The 21,734-nt window shown below is 46.4% G+C and overlaps 1 protein-coding gene across 5 annotated transcripts in view; it reads right to left on the reverse strand.

Moving 5' to 3' along the window:
* Positions 1 to 21,734, reverse strand: part of Ablim3 (actin binding LIM protein family member 3) — a 128,358-nt gene that overhangs the window by 43,541 nt on the left and 63,083 nt on the right. For all 5 annotated transcript variants that reach the window (XM_045132529.1, XM_045132528.1, XM_045132526.1 and 2 more), the window contains exons 4-8: positions 21,290 to 21,473; positions 19,410 to 19,522; positions 10,535 to 10,661; positions 7,266 to 7,359; positions 1,022 to 1,109 (exon numbers count right to left, since the gene is read on the reverse strand). In XM_045132529.1, coding sequence (XP_044988464.1) covers positions 1,022 to 1,109; positions 7,266 to 7,359; positions 10,535 to 10,661; positions 19,410 to 19,522; positions 21,290 to 21,473 — 606 coding nt within the window. The remainder of the gene's footprint in view (positions 1 to 1,021; positions 1,110 to 7,265; positions 7,360 to 10,534; positions 10,662 to 19,409; positions 19,523 to 21,289; positions 21,474 to 21,734) is intronic.

The raw sequence follows: 21,734 nt of genomic DNA on the forward strand, positions 1-21,734 counted from the left end.
GTCACTTTTCTGTTAGATATTTTAGCGACATGGACACAAGAGTAACTAAGACACTAGTGACTACCCACTCATGCAGGATCTGAGCTCCTGGCCCTTCCCTAGCGAGCTTCCCTGGCCTTCCTCCCACCTTTTCCTTCTCTTCACAAGCCATGACTGACCTTCATTCATGTGACTACTGAGTAACACCTATCTCCCGTCTTGGACTACATGTATAATGGTGAGGCTTCTCAATAGGATCTGTCACAGAACTTACACATGGCAGGAACTCCAGAAAAAAAATATTGAAAGGAAGGATAAATAGATTGAAAGTTTGTTTTGGCAGTGTAGGTCTTGGGTATGTTGAAAGGCAAAAAGGAGACTTAGGACTTTGGTGGAAAGCCTTGCCAATAAGAAGCTGAAATGTACCTAAACCAGTGTGCAGGGAGGGGCTTGGGAGGGACTGTCGGAGGGCAGAGCCAAGAGCACTGAGAAGTACTGGGAGAGGAGGCTGGACAGAGGGCGGAAGTCTGAGGAGAATGTGGAGGCCAATCAGGTGACTGATGCAGGGACTCTTGGGACAAGAGGGCTGACTTTGGGAGGGAAAGCTGCCCTGGCTCTCCTCCATTCCTCACGGTGCCCCCTAGGAGTCTCAAGTGGCAGCCTGATGTTCTGAGATGTGGGGAGAAGGCATAGGGTGGACTGGACAGTAGAGGCTATGGTGCTGCAGACTTGGAGGCCTAGGCATCCCTCTGATGGTCCCGTGCAGCCCATCCTCCCACCCCAACGCGTAGCCCGAGGAGTTTGCTCAGGGCACTGCCAACAAAGCAGGCCAGCTGAGCAGCGGGCGCAGGCACACAGGGAGGGGAGGCAGATTACCTGTCACTTTGTATTAGCCACATTAGCAGCTTTCCCCTCGACCCAGAGGAGAATTGAGATTTTGAGCTAACCCAACAGCAAATATTGCAGTGAGACACAGGAGGTTGCTTTATGTTTTTGGTTTTGAGCAGATCAGAATGCCCAAGAGAAGGTCCAGTGTGCTTACCTGTGAGGTACATCTCCTCCCCTTCAGTGAACATCTGGTGGCAGCGTACGCATCTGGCACAAGTGGGGTGGTAGTGCTTCCCTCCTGCCTGTGGAAACCAGGAAATGAAGTGAGCGTCAGAGCTGAGGCTGCTGTCCAGTGGGCACAGTTACTTGGGTGAACATTCCTTGAGTACGTTAGTGTTGGCATCCTCACAGTCCTATGACTGGTTGGGAGGCTTCCCAAGGGTGTTAAGAACATTATGAGAGACCCCCAGGCAGTGTGCATCCTAATGGCAGCTTACAAAATTTCCTTGGACATGTGTAGGAGAACTGCTTTTACCTCCTCATTTCCACATGAGGAAACAGTCTTGTTTTGAGAACATCCCAACATTTCACGTGTGGGGCACCTCCCATTAGTGTTACCTAAAGTGACCCCAAGTGGTATACAGACTGGAGATTTAATAACATTAGATAACAAAAAAAAAATCTTTTCACGCTTATTTCAAAATGTGCTTGTTTGGTGCTAAGGCATCTTTAACATCTATCCAAAATATATTCATCTATCTATAAAATCAGCTTTTCTTTTATGCTCTGTATGTGTGTGTTCATGTGTGTGAGTGCAGGCATGCACATGTCATGGTGAATGGAGGTCAGGGGACAACCTTGGGTACAACTCCTCATTTGATTAGTCTTTCCCTGTTTTCCATCACTCTGTGAGCACTTGAGAAATTCTCCTGCCTCTGCCTCCCTTCTTAGGTGCACTGGGATTACTGAAGCCCACCACTGCTTCTGGCTTTTATGTGGATCCTAGAGATCCAAACTCAGTTAAGAGTTGCACAGCAAGGGATGCAGGGATGGCTTAGTGGTTCAGGCGTTTGCCTGCAAAGCCAAGGACCCAGGTTTGATTCCTCAGGACACACATTAGCCAGATGTACAAGGGGGTAGACACATCTGGAGTTCATTTGCAGTGGGTGGAGGCCCTGGCATGACCAAACCTCTCACTCTCTCCCTCTTTCTCTGTCATATAAATAAATAAATAAATTAAAAAAAAATTTTAAAAAAGAGTTGCACAGCAAGTGCTTTATACCCTAAGGCATCACCCAACCCGTCATTGATTTGTTTAAAGAAAAGCTCCACAAACAATAGAATGTAGCTAGAACTATATACATTTTTGGATTGTCTGTGATTTGATAAGTTTTTTCCCCATTATGTTGTACACATTTTTTTTATAAATAAGTCAATTGAAACATTAAAGTGTTGGGTTAAAAATGAGTATATGAGGGTTAGAGAGATGGCTCAGCAGTTAAGATGTTTGCTTGTAAAGCCTAAGGACTGGTTTAATTCCCCAGCACCCACATAAAGCCAAATGAACAAGGTGGTGTATGCATCTGGAGTTTGCAGTGGCTAGAGGCCCTAGCGTGTCCATTCATTCTCTGTCTTGTAGTAGCTAGAGACCCTGGCACACCCATTCATTCTCTTTCCCTCCAAATAAATAAGTAAAATATTTAAAAAAGAAGAATGAGCATATGAGTTTGTGAGTTCATAAACATGGCAAAAATTGCAGGAGTAGCATACGAAAGCAAGACTTTTAGGGCTCAATGTACAAATAATGGTCCTGGAAAAGCAAATGTCTCTAGGAACACCTAGTTCCAGGCTAGACTGCTCACCTGGGTGCCTGAGCTGGAGCCCGGCCCACTCTAAGTTGTCTTTTTCCTTTCACCCTTCCCCCTCCCCACCATTACTTAAATTAAAAATGGAAATGAGTGCAGCTACAACTTCTTCTGTGAGGAAGAAATAGCTTCTGAGTTGTGCCTCAATGTGTCACTCAAACTGGTAACAGTCACTAGCCCAATACTCACGTCTACAGGACACTAGAATGCCTGCCCAGGGGACCGGATGTGTAAGGGCCTTTGGTAATGGCTCTTGAATTTGCATGTGGGAGGAGCGACACAAAGACTGAGATGGAAGGTGGGACATGTGTTAAAGGAATATTTTTTATGTCAGCACACTTTTTGGGGGGGAAGGGTGGAAATGGGGTAAATTGATGAATATTGGGAGGTTGTGACATCCCTTACTTTAAGCCATTACTTGGTTTGATGCAATATGTATTTTACTAAAACAGTAACTATCACTGCAATAGAAGACTTATTTCCAAACTATTTTGGGGGTGGGGTGGTTTGGATGAGCTTGCCTATTTAATTTATTCTCAAAACTTAGCAAGAATGTGAAAAACACAAATTTTTACAAAAGAAAAAAACCAAACCTTCGATATCTCTTTCTTCATTCTTGGTTGTTTATTTGGTTCCCACCAAGGGGAAAAAATGTTCTTGTCATCATCCAAGCAAGCTCTGCTCTGACTTTAGAAGGAACCTACTATTTTCCCAATCTGAGAAGCTGTGGGACTGATTCTCTGGTGCCATGACAAGGATAATTGGTTTAATTGTAGCCTATTCCTACTCTGTGTCTCTTTATCATTTCAATTCTATGCCTCCCTTCCCCCACCCCCGAGTGGCAATAGTGCCATGGCAAGACCAAAACATAGCATCTCCCTACTTGTCACACTCACCACCCTGGGCCAACTGAAGGAGGCTCCAAGCCCACCTGGCAACCTTGGTACTAGATAGCATAGAAAACAGATCAAGGGAAGGGATGCTAACAGGGCAGCTTATACTCAGCATAATAAAAAGCAAGGCAGCAACATGAGATGAACCATTTCATCTGTTAGCAAACTGAAGGCAAGAAAATAGTGAAGAAAAATAGGGAATTCAACAAGACCACTTTGGTGATGATGTAGACAAGGAAAGAAGGACAGAGGCTGACACTCAGCATACTGAGCTCTGTCCTTGAGGAAGGGTCACGATGGCCTTAGGAGGGAAAGAGGAAGGCTGGGTTGAGAAGTGGATAAGCACTTTAATTGTCTGCAGTGTGCTTGGCCCTGCATGGGGCAAGTGCTTGTTCAACATCTTTTTCCTTCTTCCAGAAATAGCACAGAGCCTCTTCTTGCTGGGACCACCTGTCATCATCCTTACGGGCTGTGCTCACCCCACTAATAAGCTAGTTACAACTCCATGGGTGCATCTGCTGGTCCAAAAATGGCCCTGGAATTTTTCAGAGTGAGTCCCAAAATGTAGTGAGAAAATAGAAAGATAAGCTTGTTTTTTTACTAAGAATATGGTCAATAGCACAGAATGACTCTCATGTCAAAAAGAGAGCCCTCTTGAGACTAAAGGCGACACAGAAACTTAGAGCCAAGATGGCTAGCAATTCCAAGTGATTTTATTCAGGCACTGACCTCAGCTGTGCCTGAAGCCAGAACTATTCCTAGGCTTTTTTATTATGAAAGAGGATCTGTTTCCTTTTCAGCCTGATCCATTTGAATATGGCTTCTGTCTTTTCAACCCAAAATAGTCCTGACTAGTACATCCATTAGGAATGAAATAACAATGTTTGTTACTGACACAGACTCACTGGAAGAAAGTAATTTGCTTAAAAGTTCATGGATAGACTTGGTAAAATTTGAATCCAAGTCTTTTCCGCTACAATCATGACAGTTCTTTCCCTTGATGTTCTAGTACTTCAAGGATCCTGTTGCAATTACCATCTCGTTACTCAGATGAAATGCCAGATCAAAAGCAGCTGATGGGAGGAACAGGTTTGTTTTGGCTTACAGACTGGAGGGGAAACTTTATGATGGCAGGGAAAAATGTGGCATAAGCAGAGGCACAAGCAGACATCACCTTCTGGACAATAGCAGCAGGAGAGTGTACCGAACACTGGCAAGGGAAGCTGGTTATAACACCCATAAGCCCACCTCCAATAACACACCTCCTCCAGGAGGCTCTAATTCCCAAATTGCCATCAGTTAGAGATCAAGCATTCAGAATACATGAGTTTAGGGAGAATCCCTAATTCAAACCACCACAGTAGGTTTGTAGGCTTCCTGGGAGTTCAATCATAGCCCATGGCCCTTAGTATTCTACCAAAACCACATAGCTCCCTTTACTCCCTAGATCTATAGAAGCGATATCAGGTTTCCTGTCACTCAGGCTCAATACTTCAGTACAACTTTTGGCTTATTCCATCTCCACCTTCACAGTGGTTCCACATGGCAGAGCTATTGGATTTCTACTTCCATAATATTGGATACAAAGATGACTGTCCTGGGCCTTCAGTGGCTCCCTACTGGCCTCCTTTTCAGGTTTTCTCCTGAGAACATCATCACCCTATCCTCCTTGAGGTGCAGCTATAATTAGAGCATGCCTGTCCAGTCTCTCTCTCCACAGTCCCCTGGGCTCTTCATGTTCATACCTCAGGTCCTTGGAAGCCTGGGCCCAACAATCCTTCCTGTGTACAAGACTTTTTCTTTTGTTTTCACTAACTGCTTCTTAGAGATGTTGAATTGTTTAGCCACTCAGTGCCTGTGTTTATCTGATTCTTTCTGAGTCCCCACAGGTAATTCTCCCCCTAGTAGCTACTATAATTTTTAAAAAAAGAGTATCTGTCCAAGATGACTGCTCACCAAAGGGTACTCTTGACAACCTTTCTCCAGTCTTTTTAAAACTTTATTTAGACAGAGAGAGAGAGAGAGGAGAGAGAAGAGAGAGAAAGAATGGGCACACCAGGGCCTCCAGCCACTGCAAACAAACTCCAGATGCATGTGTCACCATGTACAGCTGGCTTTACATGAATTATGGGTTGAACCTGGGTCCTTAGGCTTTGCAGGAAAATGTCTTAACTGCTAAGCCATCTCTCCAGCTCTAGTACAATTTTTTTTTTAAAATTAACTTATGTTAATTTAACTCATGTTGTTTCTTGGTTTAAACCCCTCCAAAGGCTTCCTACTTCACTTAGTATAAAATCCAAGTTCCTAAACATGTTGTACAAACACCCATGTGATAGGTCCTCTATGATAAATTCTGGCCTCCCCAAGCTCAATTTATAAAAGCCCAGCCATGCTGGCCTTTTTCACTGTCCCCCAAATGCATGGGGCTCATTTGTCTTCTAGTTCTTCTCATGCTGAGCTGCTCATCCTCAGGCCTCTGATTCAGCACATCTCCTGGGATAGCCATTTGCTGATTGCTACACTCTTTCCTGCCGAGTGTGGCTGCAGAGTCTTTCTCAACTCAGTCCTCATGGTAACCTCAACCAAGTGGCCAGATCTGGCAGTATTAATAATTCTTTCCACAGTAGCTGAGCTAGTCTGCTGCTGTTCCCCAGCCATCATCAGATGAGAAACTGAGGCTTAGAGATGCAAAGATCCTCACCCAGATTTTGAGTATGAGCTAGCTGTGGTGACAGTGTTGGAGCAAAATGTTCCTGCCCTTAGGCTGTTATTTTTCCTTTGCACCAAACTATTCCTTACTTCTAATTCTTCAAGTGCGTGCTCACAAAGCATGAGAAGGTGGCTTCCAGGCCGGTGGGGCATGGAAAGAAAGGTCAGGAGGGTCAAGGGCTTAGCCAGGGGTTGTTGCAGGTTGTCTGCCACTGGCAGAGAGAATTTTGCATTAGAGGCTGAAGAGAGCTGTTACCATGGTGATGGAGCAGCCAGAGAAGGGCTTAGGGAGCAAGCTGCTAGACAAACTGTTCTTAAATCAACACATTACCAAATAGTCAAAACATAAAAATGAGGCTGGGCAGATGGCTTAGTGGTTCAAGACAGTTGCTCGCAAAGCCTGCTGGCCTGGGTTCAATTCCCCTGCACCCACATATAGCTGGATGCAAAGTGGCACATGCATCTGTGATCCCAGTGTACCTATGGTGAAGGCAGGAGAATCTGAAGCTCGTGGGCCAGCTAGCCGGACATTTGTTTGCAGCCTGGCAGTGTGTTTGCAGCGGTAGAGACCCTGCCTCAAAGAAGGTGGAGCACATACACCTCGAAGTTGTCCTCTGACCTCCACAGGTGTGCCATGACATATGCGACCACATATGAACACATATATACACACAAATAAGTAAATAAATAAAATATATTTTAAAAAAAACATAAAAAGGGTTTTTATCCTTGGGTAGAACTGGGAGGAAGATCCAATTGTTATTCACTGGAAGTCTGTTTGGGTCGGAACCTGAAAAAGCACCTGATGTTTCCAGCACAACAATTTTTAGCCAGGGATTATTTTGTTTACCTTCACATTTCAGAAGTGCTCAAGAGGAATTTGAAGCTTCAGAAGAAGGACATGCGTTAACGTTCTCCTTCCCTGGGGATGACGTTTGGAGCCATGGGTCATCCTGCTCACACATCTTCACAGCCACTTGGGTTCACTTACCTCCAAGACCCTGCCGCTGATATATCGGTCACAGGTCTCACATTTAATGCCAAACTGGGAGTGGTAATCAGACTCGCAGTATGGAACACCGTCCCTGCAAAGGAAAGTCACGCAGGATGAGAACTAGAGGGCCAGTGAGGGCACTCTGTGACTGTGGCTGGGCTACGACTGAGAGCACCCTGGTAGCTTACTTAAATGCAGACCAGCCCTCAAATCTAGGGAAAAAGAGACTCTGGAAATTGACACCCGGCAAGCAACCTGGGCATGGACAGGAGTCTGCTCTAGATTGTCATCTTGTGTTGTCTCTTTTCTTTCTGCCATCCTTCTCTCTATGAGTTCTCTATACCCCATCCTCTTCCCTTTGCCCAATGCTCTTGCTGCATTTTCTTTCATGTAGAAAAGGTATTACTTGCACATCGTAAAGCATTCTAAAGGCATAAGGAAAGCATCACCCTCCTTCCAGCCCTTTCAGTTTCCCTTCCAGGATCAATCATATGACCACAGCAGTGTCCAGCCCACAGTGTGTGCTCAACAAAGGCAGTGGTTGCATGATGTCTTGGAGGGTCCTCGAGAAGCTGTTTTGGGTACTCAGCAGTGTGGGGCTGACATGCACACAGATGAGGACAGCACAGTCTAGCTTCTGGAACCTGCCTAATACTAAGGACTATGTCTGAACCCTGAGAAGAGAAGGATATTCCCCCACCTTAGGGCTTGGGAGAACTTGGCTCTGACACAGAGAGGCCCAAAGACTAGACCTGCCATTTCTCCATCTCAAGGCTGAAGCCCCACTGGTGCTCTGTGAGCCCCATCTGGGAGCCAGGTAGGTGATGAAGCATGAGGCCCTTAGGTGGCCCTGGGCCCACAAGGCAGGATTTGTCTGTGAGCCCATGAGATTAGCCTTCTGATCCTTTCAACTTTCCCAACCCCAAACCAGGTTCTTACTCTGGGGGTACAAGAAGGTATCTTTGCATGGGAAAGAATAATTTGGGTACAACTTCATTTGGATTCCAGGGTTGGGGACACCTTAGGGAATTTGACATATACATGATTCCAAAGAGGCAGATGGTAAAGGGTGCATGTATTGGGTCCTTATTAGGTATGGAACATAGATCTCTAGCTTCTGTGCATCCCTGAGAGGTAGGATGTCGTGTTAACTCTGTTTTTACAAATGAGGAAACTAAGATTCCAAGCCCAATGTCTATGGCCAAGGTCACACAGGAAGGACCTCTGCCCTGGGTATCTGATGCCATAGCCTGTGCATTGGGGCTTCTGCCACTCTGCCATAGCAGGTGAGGGGCCCAGAGTACTACTGTGGAGGCCTAGTGGGATGGGTAATGTAGGCTGGGCTCTGAGCAAGGTCTTACTGGCCTAGATGATACTGAGTTAGGTTTCCAGACCAAGAACTCCTGGCTGGTGACTTATTAAGGACACTCCTTATGTGACAGGTCTAAAAAGGAGTGCCAAACACCTACTGATCTTGTTTCTAGAGCTTTTGGTGACCAAACCTCAGCTCACCTCTGCACCTGATACTCTGCTTGCCCTGTGCACAACTTGAGCTCCCAAATAGGCTGGAGTTGTTTGACCCACACTCCCCTTGCTGCCTTTGTCAGGAAGCCATCTGCCTCAAGCTCTCCTTTGTGGGTTGAGATCATCCCTCTTGTCTAGTTCAAATGCAGCACTTCCATGAAGCTCTCACAGACTTCAGATTCCACTTCCTGTTAGTAAGACATGACCCCTTCCTTTCTCTGAATACTCACACCCCTTCCCTTGCACCTCAGATTTAGGCAGGTGCTGTTCAGCCAGGATCCACTGCACCTTTTGCTGGAGGCAGTACCTGGATTTTCCCACTGGAAGCCACTCTTCCCAATTTCCACTTTTTAGTTCACAGAGATCTGCTTTCTAGCTTGGGATTGGCCCTTCCTGTCTAGTGACTGATCAGGCATGGGTGTGTGACCTAGTAGCTGGATCAGAGGCAGATTGAGACTTTTGCTGGAGTTTTTTTTTAGAGAAAAGACCTGTCTTTCTTTCTGCGTGATTTGGTAAACTGAGGGATCTACAACCTGGCACTGTTGATGGTTTTCTTTGCTCTCTTATCTGCTTGAGAATAAATTCAACAGAGAGATATAGAAGAATGCAGAGGAAGCAGAAACATTAGGAGGGGAAAGGATAGATGGATGGATGGAGAGAGAGATAGAGATAGAGAGAGAGAGAGAATTTGCTAGTGCTGTAGATGACATCTTTAAACCCCTGGATGCAGCCATGCCTAAAGCTAGTGTGCCTTTGACCTTTCCATTTCTATGAGGCAATAAATTCTACCTGTTGCATTTAAATGAGTTGAATTAGGCTTGCTGTCACTTATGATTGAAAAGGAATAGAATCTTTCATGGTGTCTTCTTTCTGCATATAGTACATCTCTCTTATTAGATACATCTTGAATAGAGACATCATTCTACTGTGACTCCATATGCTCACCACCTCTTGGCTTTAGGTATAACCATGGGACACAGGAAGCATATGGGGTGGGGTCAGGAAGTGTCAAAGGACTGAGGGTCTGTACTCATAATTGCTGTGGGTATTTAACTATGTCATGAGGGCCTGGCCGTAAACAGAACTTGTCCAGAGTTGCAGTGTGTAGGACCCTGGGGTTGGCTCCCTTCTCCCGATCAGTCTATTTATCCCTCATCTCCTCTCATCTCAGTTAAATTAATTCAATTACTATTACTATTACTGTGAGTCAGGAATTGTGCTAAAGGCAGTGACTGAAACAAAGCAGTGCTGTGTCAGAGATAGAGAGAAAACACCACCCCAGGGCAAGTTGCCCTGAGTCTCTGTAACCCACAGAAGAACACTTCATGGGTAGCATTATGGGGCTTAATGTGATAATGTATCCACACAGGCAGTGAAAACTCGGACTGTCACTGTTAGGAAATTAACACACACATATATGTGATATGTATATATGTAAATATAGAATGTGGTAGCCTGTGTGAAGGAAACAGCGGTCTGAGGGCAGCGATGGGGCATGGAGGGGCAGGACAGTGTGAGCCATTCTGAGCAGGGGATGAAGATGACAAGGGAAGCGCAGCAGAGCTGCATGGGTAGAGGACTTGCAAGTGGAAAGAGGCGAGGAAGGAGGCCGCTGTGGCTCATGTGGCCTCCAGTGATGTCATTAAGGGCAGTGCTGACTATTCAGGGGAGTCACAGTGGGTTAGTTGCTGTGGGATACAGACGCCCAGGAAGCCAGGGTAAGGATGAAGACGGACACCCACTTGCTAATGTACTCCCCAGTGAGGATGACGCTGCAGGTCTGGCATTTGAAACAGCTGACGTGCCACTGCTTGTCCAGGGCCAGGAGTGACTGGCCATGCTTAATCTCCTCCTTGCACCCAGCACAATCTGCAAAGACAAAAGGCCCTGCTCAGTAAAACATTCTGGATCCCGTGGATGCCCATCGCTCCCTCTCTCCCACCTTACGGAAACTTTTCCTTGGACACTGACTTTCTCATAGGTGGTCCACCCTGTCATCCCCAGCACCCAGAGATTCTTATCCTGACCACTGTTTCTCCAAGTGACCTCTGCATGGCTGTGGCCACTCATCAGCCTGCTAACTACACCTGTGCTCCTTTCTGAGCCCTCAGCATCTGCCTCAGCCACACCACCTGGGAGCTTGAGCATGTCACCCCCCAGTGCTGCCCAGAATCCCAGCAATATCTCTTCATGGTAATGTTTGAGAAGCCCACTTCTTGGGACAGGCTGCTTTTTTCCCATCTTTCCTTGGCTGTATATACAATGGCATAAGCCATGCTATGGTTAATCTACATGGTCAACTTGATTGGATTTAGAATCCTCCTCCCCACCAGGCACTCCTTTGGGTATATCTGTGAGGGTATTTTAAAACAGTTATGAGCTGAGTGGGTAAGTGATGATGTGAGCCCTGAATGTGAGTGGCACCGTCTCTTGGGCTGGGCTACCAGACTGAATAAAAATGGAAAAAGGAGAAAGTCCATTGATGCCTGGATTCCCCTTTGTCTCTTATGAGCAAGTTCTTGCTGTCACGACTCTGATCTGCTCCTGACGCCACGCCCTCCCTGCCGTGACGTACGGTCTCCCTGAGCTGTGGGCCACACACATCTTTCCTCCTCAAATTGTGTCTTGCGAGGTGTTCGGTCAGAACAATGAGAAAGTAAGTCAGCAGGCCACATTGCGTTTTGTGGGTAACTCTGTTTCCTTGCATAGCCTAGTGTGAGGCACACAGCGAGACCGCAAAGCATGCTTGCTAAGGAGGGTGAGGGACTGGGCCGCACAGCGCTCAGTGAGAGAGCAGGATTCACCATGCCTCTCCTTCCTCAATGTGCTCATGTCCCCAACATTTCTCTCCAGGGGAGGAGCCTGTCCCAAACCAGAAATGTGCTCATTGCCTGTCACTGTTTCAATGAAACCCGGGTTGGGGCAGACTGCAGGGTGAGCTGGTGGTCAGCTTATTGCTCAGTGAATGTTGGGACGGGCAGGAACTGGAACAAGCATCCAAGGTACTTAGAAAATGCTGGGAATTCAGGTCTCATTGACTGGATGGTCCACTTTGGAGGAGGAAAAGGATACAGGGCAAAGTTTACCAGAGGTCAAACCTCTTGGTTGGCACCATAAGACATATGTACACTTTAGAGCTTCCAAGGAGAAAAGAAATCACATGTAAAGTGGAGGGCTAAACAGCTATCAGTGAATGTTTGCGTTCTAGGAAGGGCCGTGTGCCAGTAGACTGTGGGGAGACTCTGGGTCCAGATGAAGTATTTGTGTGCAGAACCATTCCTTCAGTACCTGCCTCTTGATTATTGAGTACCTTCCTAATATCCCTTATCACAAGCTGGGAGCAGAATGGTCTCCCATTGCAAAATTCTTCAAGCCCCAGGCTGTCAGATGTGGGCTGGAGAAGAGTTCAAGGATTTCTCTCTTTCCCTGTCTTTTCTTCTATAATCAGCCTGTGAGTCTCCCTATCCCTTCTTCATAATCCTCTCAACAACACTAGCAACAAATTACAGGCTTCAGAATACAATGGTTTAAGAAATCAAGAACATTTAGGGGCTGGAGAGATGGTTTAGCAGTTAAGGCACAAAGCCTAAGGACTGAGGTTCGATTCCTCAGTACCCACACAAGCCAGATGCACAAGATGGTATATGCATCTGGAGTTTGTTTGCAGTGGGTAGAGACCATAGCATGCCCATTCTCTCTGTATATTTGCCTCTCTCTCTAAAATAAATAAATAAATAAAATATTTAAAAAATAGATGGCATTTGATACAGTTTCTAGGCCATACATGCTGACTTGCATTGCCTTGAATTATCCTATCAGACTTAAAAATTGCACAGGGTTAGCCGGGCGTGGTGGTGCATGCCTTTAATCCCAGCACTAGGGAGGCAGAGGTAGGAGAATCGCTGTGAGTTCAAGGCCACCCTGAGACTACAGAGTTAATTCCAGGTCAGCCTGGACCAGAGTGAGACCCTACCTCGAAAAACCCAAAAAAATAAAAGAAATTGCATAGGCACTGCAAACTCACAGAGCATTTTGGGCCAAAATGGCCTAGGGAACCTAATGCATGCTTGATGGGTGGGCGCCTATCCTATGCTTAACCATACTTTGCTGTGGGCAGGTCTGTCTTTCCTGAAGAAACCCATTCTGTGTTTGGACAGGTCCAACTGTCCTGACGGCTGTTGTTATGAGGAGCTGAGTCACAATCCTGTGGCCCTTCTTTTATTTTCATGTGGCTAAGAACAGCCTGCTCCTTTCTCCACCTGTCACTTCCTTCAAATAATCAAAGCAGGTGTGGGTTCCCTCGCCCTTCACTCCTTGCACATAGCTTGATTACGTCCATGGGAGGGCTCTCTGGTGGCAGACATTTTACACAATTCTCTGCCTGGTCAATAAGGCTTACCTAATAGCTGGTCGCTCACAGCAGTGGCCATGTTTAGTAATGAGTGTATCTCTCTAAGTTAGAAAGACATATTTGAGATGAATTTAGCACCTTGAGCTACAATTTAGGGATCAGCCCAGTACAGTGGATGGAGATTGAGCTAAAGGGTGGAGTGAGTGGCAAGGAGCTAGCCTCTTCTAGAATCACCTCTGGGTTGTGTTTCCTTTTCTGAATGCTTCCCTGCAATTAGGATGCTATAAGTAACGCATGGCTCCCATAGTGGATTCTGTCCTGTTTCATATTCTTGTGCTTTCATCCACATCCTGTGCACTGTCACATTTCTGATCTGAAACAGTGGTGAAACTCGGTGTGGCAGTTTGAATGTATGTCCCTCACAGACGCAGATGAAGCTTGGGATCTCTAGCCACGTGGCTAGAGGAGGTGTTACTGGGGGTGTATCCTGGAGTACAGCCCTAAGGTGTCCCTGGTGGTAGATCTGAATTCCAGCTGAAAGGTTTGCAGAGAAGTTTGAGCATTGCTTGGGTCCCTGCTGCTTGCTGCCCCTTTGCTCCTGCTCTTGGTTTTCACAGACTGTTTGGTAGTTTCTCTCTGCTTGATGTATGGAAGCAGCCTCTGCCACTGATGGAACCCCCCCTGGATCTGTAAGCTTGAAATGAACCCCTTCATCCTATAAAACTGTGTCTGGTTTGATGTTCGTCCCAGCAACACGGAGCTAACTACAGTACCTTGTTACTTCTCTTAAGGATTCTGGAACGCCCTCTCCATGTAGCTTTTTTTTTTTTAATTTTAATTTAATTTTATTTTATTTATTTGAGAGCAACAGACACAGAGAGAAAGACAGATAGAGGGAGAGAGAGAGAATGGGCGCGCCAGGCCTTCCAGCCTCTGCAAACGAACTCCAGATGCGTGCGCCCCCTTGTGCATCTGGCTAACGTGGGACCTGGGGAACCGAGCCTCGAACCAGGGTCCTTAGGCTTCACAGGCAAGCGCTTAACCGCTAAGCCATCTCTCCAGCCCTCCATGTAGCTTTTATTCCTTCATGGTACTGGCTTTATAATGACCTGAGACTTCTTCCCTTCTCCTTTCACTCCTCACCACGAGTGGGGCCTCAGGTACCTCTCTGGGAACCCATGGGTCTGGTGTGTTAAGCAGGGACAGGATGGCCACACCCTGTCTCCAGTTGTTTCTGCTGGGCCAACTGTCCACTCTTGCCCCTTATCTCCATTTTAAAATTACACTTTTCAATTGGCATAAAATATGATGTCTCACCTATTCTCCCAAATCCCTCACATTATTACCAACGTCTCCAGAGATGCCAAGCAGCTGTTTTCAGTCTAGTTGGCTATGCCATCTATTCCATTTAGGTCAGCAAAAGCGAGTGGTCTTTGTGAAAGCACAGAAAGCTGCCCACTGTGTTTTAGGTAATGCATACAGAAAGAACAGAACCCCTACCAATTAACAAGTCATGCTCCTGGCATATGGTATTAAAAGAATAGCCTCATATCATCCACAATGAGCTTTTGATCAGAGAGACCTACAAGGTTTCCTAAAAGAAAGACAGATTTCTGTCAGAGTACTTGATGACCCACCAAAGGTTAGTGGTAAGACCCTACTGCTGAAGACACCTTATGTGGTTGACACATAAAATGGAATGGCATGGCTCAAAGTTGGAAGAGAGTCAGTCCCCAGATAGTCAGTGCATCTAGTGCCAGAAGGTGCTACATGGGTGACTGGGGGGAAATGACCAGTATCTGTCCAAGTAACTCATGGTCTAACCTACTTAACAGCAAATAACCTGTTGTGATGCCCACACAAGTGCAATAGTGGCACATAGCCATGGTTGGAAACCAACTGCTCTTGATGCGGTTAACTGATCCCCTCAGTGGTACGGGACCCATAGCTTGAGCTGGGAAACAAGTTAGAACCATATCCAAACATAAGCCCACTGTCCATTATCAAGCTACCACCAATCATGGGCTACAAGAGGGTCTACACCTATTAAATTCTCTATAAAAAAACTAAGGGTTATCTCATTTCTCTGGTGCTAACTTACTCTCCGTTGGAGAATCTGCTTCTCTTTTTCAGATATATGTAGATCCTAAGTAGAGAGCCACCCCATCATACCTCAAAAGGGCCCTGACTGAAACTAAGGAAAATTGGCGAAACAAGCAAGGGTGCTGTTTTCCTGGTGAACCGGATACCAGCACAAGGGGGAAGGAGACCATCACAGAGAAAAACCAACTCCTACCAAATCAGAGAGCCAGAGCCTCAGAGGCCCCCAACACCTCATCACTGAAGCAGACCAAAAATGAACCCAACATGGCTCAGGGAAATTTTGCAGAAGAGGGGGTGGAAAGAATGTCAGAGCCACATGTTGGGTCATGATATGCAGAGACATTTATCTTACCCATAACTGTGGGCTAACTCCACAATGCAGGATCCATATACCTCAACAAGGAGGGGCCAAGGGGAGGGGGTAGGTCACGGATGAGCCTAATAATGGTACCAAGCTGACTGTATTTGCTGAATACAAAACTAATTAATAAATTTTTTTTTAAAAAGAATAGCCTCAGAGCCAGACTGCTGGTCTTATGTTTTATTATCTATGTTAATTCTGAAAAATAATTTATGGTCTTTGAGTCTCAGTTTTCTCACCTATAAACACTCTTATCTGGGCTGGAGAGATGGCTTAGTGGTTAAGTGCTTGCCTGTGAAGCCTAAGGAGCCCGGTTCGAGGCTCGATTCCCCAGGTCCCACGTTAGCCAGATGCACAAGGGGGCGCATGCTTCTGGAGTTCGCTTGCAGTGGCCGGAAGCCCTGGCGCGCCCATTCTCTCTCTTTCTCCCTCTATCTGTCTTTCGCTCTGTGTCTGTCACTCTCAAATAAATAAATAAATAAAAATGGACAAAAAATATATATATAGAAAAAAACACTCTTATCTCTATAGACTTGTAATTATTAAGTGAAATATTAAGTATGCACTGAGTGCCATGACTGATGATAGTAATAATCAGTTTTTCAGGAGTGATGATATTTGGTACTGGTGATGGTGTGATGGGGGTGAAGGAGGTAGTGATGGTGATATGATGGCTGTGGTGATGATCGTTGAAGGAGATTCTTGCGGTGATGCCGAGGGTAATGGTGTGACGGTGTGCTGTGGCATTGGTAGTGATGGGGAGGTGGCAGTGACGGCGCTGGTGCTGGTGAAGGTGACGGTAATGACTGTGGTGGTGACAGTGCTGCTACTGCGCCGATGCTTCTCGATGAGGTCGGCGAGAAGACAGTTGCTTTTCCTGTGGCAAGTGAACCGGTTTCCCCTCCCCCTGGACAACTGCTGAGTATTCTCTTTGGTCTCTGAGTAAACACTACTCCCACTTTTACCGAGTCACTTTTATTCACCCTCCATGTAGGATTCTTCATATTCCCAGTTCTTAGGAAACCTAAGCTATCTGTCTCTTTCCTTTCCAACAACATGTTCTTCTTGTCAGTCTGGCTTTGTTTCCCTTTCTTCCTTGGTAATTAAGCAAACCTTCAACATACCCCTCAGTCAGGAGGCTCCCTTGCATGTGCAGCACAGACAGTGCCCACCTCTGGCAAAATAATGAAACATGCACCATGGATTCATGGGTGGATGCATTTGCTTCTGAGATATCCACTATCCTGTGATTCTTCTGGAAACTCTCTCATGTTCCTTTTTACTCACCTCCCCTCACCTTTCCCTACCTCTTAATCAACAAAATGATGGTGGAGCAATCTATATTTTCTCTTCGCAAACCTGCTCCTATGTGAGGGTCTCATTTAGTTGAGAACATTTGCTTCCTGACAGAGAAGTCAATGCACACAGAAATATGTAGCATACTAGAAAGCAATAACAACAGACTCAGGAATTTTATTCTCAGGGCCTCTTTGGTGTGCAAGAATACCTGAGAGAAACAGCTTAAGGGAGGAAAGTTCCTTTTTTTTTTGTTTTGTTTTGGTTTTTCAAGGTACAGTCTCGCTCTAGCTCAGGCTGACCTAGAATTTACTATGTAGTCTCAGGGTGGCCTTGAACTCTCAGCAATCCTCTCTGTCTGGATTAAAGGTGTATGCCACCATGCCCAGCTAAAAGTTCCATTTTTGCTCAGTCCATTATGGGAGGACATTTGGGGCTCCAGCCTATGGAATGGGGCTGACCACATTCAGGTTGGATCTTCCCCCACTTTATTAATTTTCTCTGAAAATACCCTCACAGACAACCAATAGGTGTGTGATGGCTAACCTCACATTTTGCTAATCTCAGGATGAATCTCGGTCATATCAAGTTGATAAGCAAGATTAACCATCACAACTTCCATGCTGTGGTGGTTTGAATAGAATAGATGGCTCCCAGTATATTCAGTTCTTTATTGTTTGTAGTTTGCGGCTGCTGGCCACCTGCTGGAGGCAATATCACTGGGTTATCTTAAGGTGTGGTGGTGGGTTTCAGATTCCAATCTAAAGATATGCAAATTGTGCCTAGCTGGAGTTCCTGAAGAGTGCTGTGTGGCTTTTGACCTTTACTTCTCTCTCTCTGCTTGGTCCTGTGAAAGCAGGCCAGTTTCTTCTGCTGTAATGGAACTTCCCCTGGATCTGTAAGCTTCAATAAATCCCTTCCTCCATAACTGTATCTGTTCATCTCAGTGAACCTGAATCTGTCTGCTACACATGCTAATGATGCCCCTCATTTTGTATTAAGAGTACCTTAGGCACTACCTCATATGTTAGCTTAGTCCCTGTATACTAATCCAGTTTCTTTCTACACTTCTGTGGGGATGATAAGCCATTTCACTGCTTTTTCACAGCTGGACAAGCTAAAGCTATTGGACTCCTTTGGCTCATGTACAAGGTTGACAGCTTCCAAACTCAAGCTCGTCTCTCTGTGTCCTGACACATGAGCCCACTGGCCTCTGGACTCCCCAGGATCATCAGCCATAGAGCCATGACTCATTTCAAGTTTCACCTCTCCGTCATTCTGGATGGTACTTTGAAGGAGTTATGAAGGACAGCCGTGCACTCAGCAACTTTGATATGAAGCCTGGCCAGCATAGCACACTGCTCTTGAGATCACCAAGGATGCCAGGGAAAGCTCTGCACACTCTAGGAACAGATCTGACTTTGCTGAAAGGAAGGGCAGGCAAGGGAGCCAGTCTTCCCACAGTCTCCCCCCTTCAACTCACTATGGTTGAGAGGGCTCTAATGGAGCCCATGGGAGCTGAGGTCTGCTGACAGGGGGTGTTCTTGCTTCACGCTTCTCAGGCAGATGCAGCCCCAGCACGCTGACTGTGCTGGTGCCATGGCCGGCTGCCTCTGCACCCGTATAGTAATGCAGCACAGAAAGCTAATGGGTTTTCATTGATTCTCTTGATGGGGAGGGTCAGGGTGTCATATAACATGAGAGATCACTGGAGCCCAGCATGGTTTAGGAGACTCGGGGGGCTGGGTCTGTATGCCCATGGACACATGCACTCCACAGCTCCACCATGGCTGGCACCTGGGAACAGTGACTTAGATATCTAGTGGCTATACACACTTGGGTGGATGGATTTCACAAATCAGGAGGACTGTTCCAAGGTACACTTTTGATCTTTATTTACCCCTCAATGTTTGGTGATAACACACATTATTACATCCTTCCTCATTACTACAGTTTTCTTAGTCTTAGAAACAGCAAATGAACTGCCCACAAAGCTAATGAAGAATGACACCTATATTCCATCTCCAAAAGTCCAAGGGGAGCCCAGAAATGTGCCTTTTCCCAAGCTGTCCAATGAGGTTGATGCAGTGGTCCAGAGAACCCCACTCTGTAGGGCTCAGATCTTGAGGTTTGTCCCCAAACACTCCTACTTCCTCTTGTATGAAACAAGTCTGTCAATTCCTAGTGGGGTTTGCAAAAATTGAAAACCACTGGTGACAAAATCCTTGATCATACATGTGGCAGTGGCCTTGGAACATAAAATAAGGAACTCAGCTCTTCCCAGAAAAGACCTACTCAAGTGGTTGGTAAGTGGCACTGGCCATGGCTCTTTCATCAGGCAGCCTGCTTTCCCTGTTTTGTGCTGTGGAGCTTGTGTCTGGGCTGGATGCCAACTGGGTCATGTATCAGGAGCCATCCAGGGTGGGAATTTCCCCTGCTTCCCTCCAGGACAGGCAAACCTGGGGAGACAGCCCGCGGTACAGGACCATCTGAGGGGAGGACTCACGGCTCGGTCCACGGATCTTGATGGGCTTACTGCTGGTCATGGACTGGGAGCATGTCTGGCACACACATTCTTTGCCACTGAAGGTCACCTTGTCTCCAATGGGAAAAGGCTTCCTGCAAATGGGGTGAGGAAGAAAGTCATTGCCTCTTCTGAGGATTCTGTGGCTGTTGGTGAGCAAAAGACTGTGCTTGGATACTCTTGACCACACATGTGGCTTGCTTGCCGGAGCACAAGAAAACTCAAGTGCTGTTCACAGTGCCAGACTGGTTAAACCACTCAGTTGGGGGCCCGAGGATAGAACTGGTGGTCCACCCTGTCACTCATATGATGTGACATTGAGAGCTTATACACCTCAGCCGTAAGAGGAAGAGGCAACTAACTCCTTCCAAAACTACTCTGTTCTCCCAGAAGCACACCCTCCATCCTAATTTGTCTTATCCCCACATGCCAAGAACTTATTCAATCCCAAACTCACCAGATTTCCTTTTTCACTATTTAGATATTTCTCAAAACCCCTTTCCTAATACGAAGATTATCAGTTCCAAATGATATTTTCCTCATCCTCTGTTCCATTTTCCCAGTCAAGGGGTCTCACACTCATATAATCTGTCTTCCCAGCAAATTTCTAAACTTTGTACAGCATCCCCAGCACTGCCAATTGCATTTTGTAGCTTCCTTTGCTTGTGTGGTCCAGGCTACCTGTCATATGGACCCTGAGCTTAACCCTTGACAAAGGCTTCCAGTGGCTGTCTGTCTTTTTATCAGCAGTGTGGAACAATGGAGGGAATGTTGGGCTGGGAGTCTAGGTAGCTGAGTCCTCATTGTGGACCAGCCAATGATTCATGATAAGAAGATGTAGTGTGACTCTGAAGAGTCACTTGATCTTCATGGGCCTGACACAGACCTCACCTTGCACCACATGGATCCTCTTCTGACTCCAGATTGAGCTGGGACTCTAGGACCCAGATCTTGAGAGATGAATGAATACATGAATTTTACTGTTTTTTAGAAATGTTTTCTTCGTCTGCCATTTGCCTCAGTGAGAAACTAACTGGCTATGCTAACTGATAAGGAGCCAGTGGTGATTTTATAGGGAGAATAGTTATATATTATTCTCCCAAATAAAAATATACAAGTACTCTAATCATGTTTTAGTTATGATTTAACCAGAGATGTCCATTACATTTTTTTGTTTGTGGGCAGGGCTGAGGTTTTCTTCATTGTTTTCACTCTCCTTAATGTGGTGCTTGCCTCGGAACACAGCCTTAGTAGACATTTGCTAAACTAACAAGTGACAGAGGTGCTGGAATGGGAAGGGGCAGGTAGGGTCTATCCTGTGAGTGGTTCGATGATAATCACAGTGGAAAGATAGTAAGATCAAGCACACTACAGGCCGCCCTAGGCTTGGGCTCTGCACACACTATCCCTGTGATTGTCACAAAAGTTTGGTGAGGTTGCAGTAGTTCTGACTTCTGTTACTAATGGGGAAGGCAAGGCCCGCCTAGTCATTTGCCAGCAGAAGGTGTGGGACAAGGGAGGAAGTGGAAGAAGGCCACTACCTTATGCCACCTGTGTGTGTGGGGGCGAGCCTGGGCAGACCAAGTTCTGAGGGTCCAGGTTCTAGCTGGTTCTTTTGGGCAATGGGAGGTTGAGCATGGTTTTTCGATTCTTACCGAGCCTCTATCACAGGACAAATGAGTGCATTTCATCAGGTTGCAGGTGACAGACAGGATTTGGCTTATCAAAAGGTTGAAAACCACAGGCCTACTGATCCCTGTACCCACAAAGTTCCAGAAATTCAGGGGCCCAGCATAAGTCCCTGAGCTTCCTGGGAAAGGCCACGACCTCCCTCCCCTGGGGTGCACCCTGAGCCCACTCACCTGCACAAGCTACACACGAAGCACTTGGGGTGGTAGGTGCGGCCCAGGGCAGAGATGACCTCGCCTGTGATGAAGTCCCTGCAGCTGTCGCAGCGGGCGCCATAGAGCTGCTGGTAGTCCTGGGTGCAGATGTACTCCTGGTTCTTGAAGAAGAAGCCCGACTGGGCCAGGCCACAGCCACATACTGAGGAAAACAAGGAGGGAAAAGTCAGGCTGAGGCTGCTCTCTTAATTTGTCACAAGTCATCGGAGAATGGAGGCATGTGAGATCTCAGGAGCTTTTGGGGACACATGACTAGAACCACCTATGGGTTTCTCAGAGGCAGGTTTCTGAGCCTGAATACAACTCCCAGGAGCTGGGCCTGAGCTTCTGCATTTTCACACTCTACCTAACTGATTCCTCTGCACACTGCACATCCTCTTAATACATTGAAGTTCTAAGCCTT

The sequence above is a fragment of the Jaculus jaculus genome, chromosome 13 (genome assembly GCF_020740685.1).
Source record: "Jaculus jaculus isolate mJacJac1 chromosome 13, mJacJac1.mat.Y.cur, whole genome shotgun sequence".
NCBI lineage: Eukaryota > Metazoa > Chordata > Mammalia > Rodentia > Dipodidae > Jaculus > Jaculus jaculus.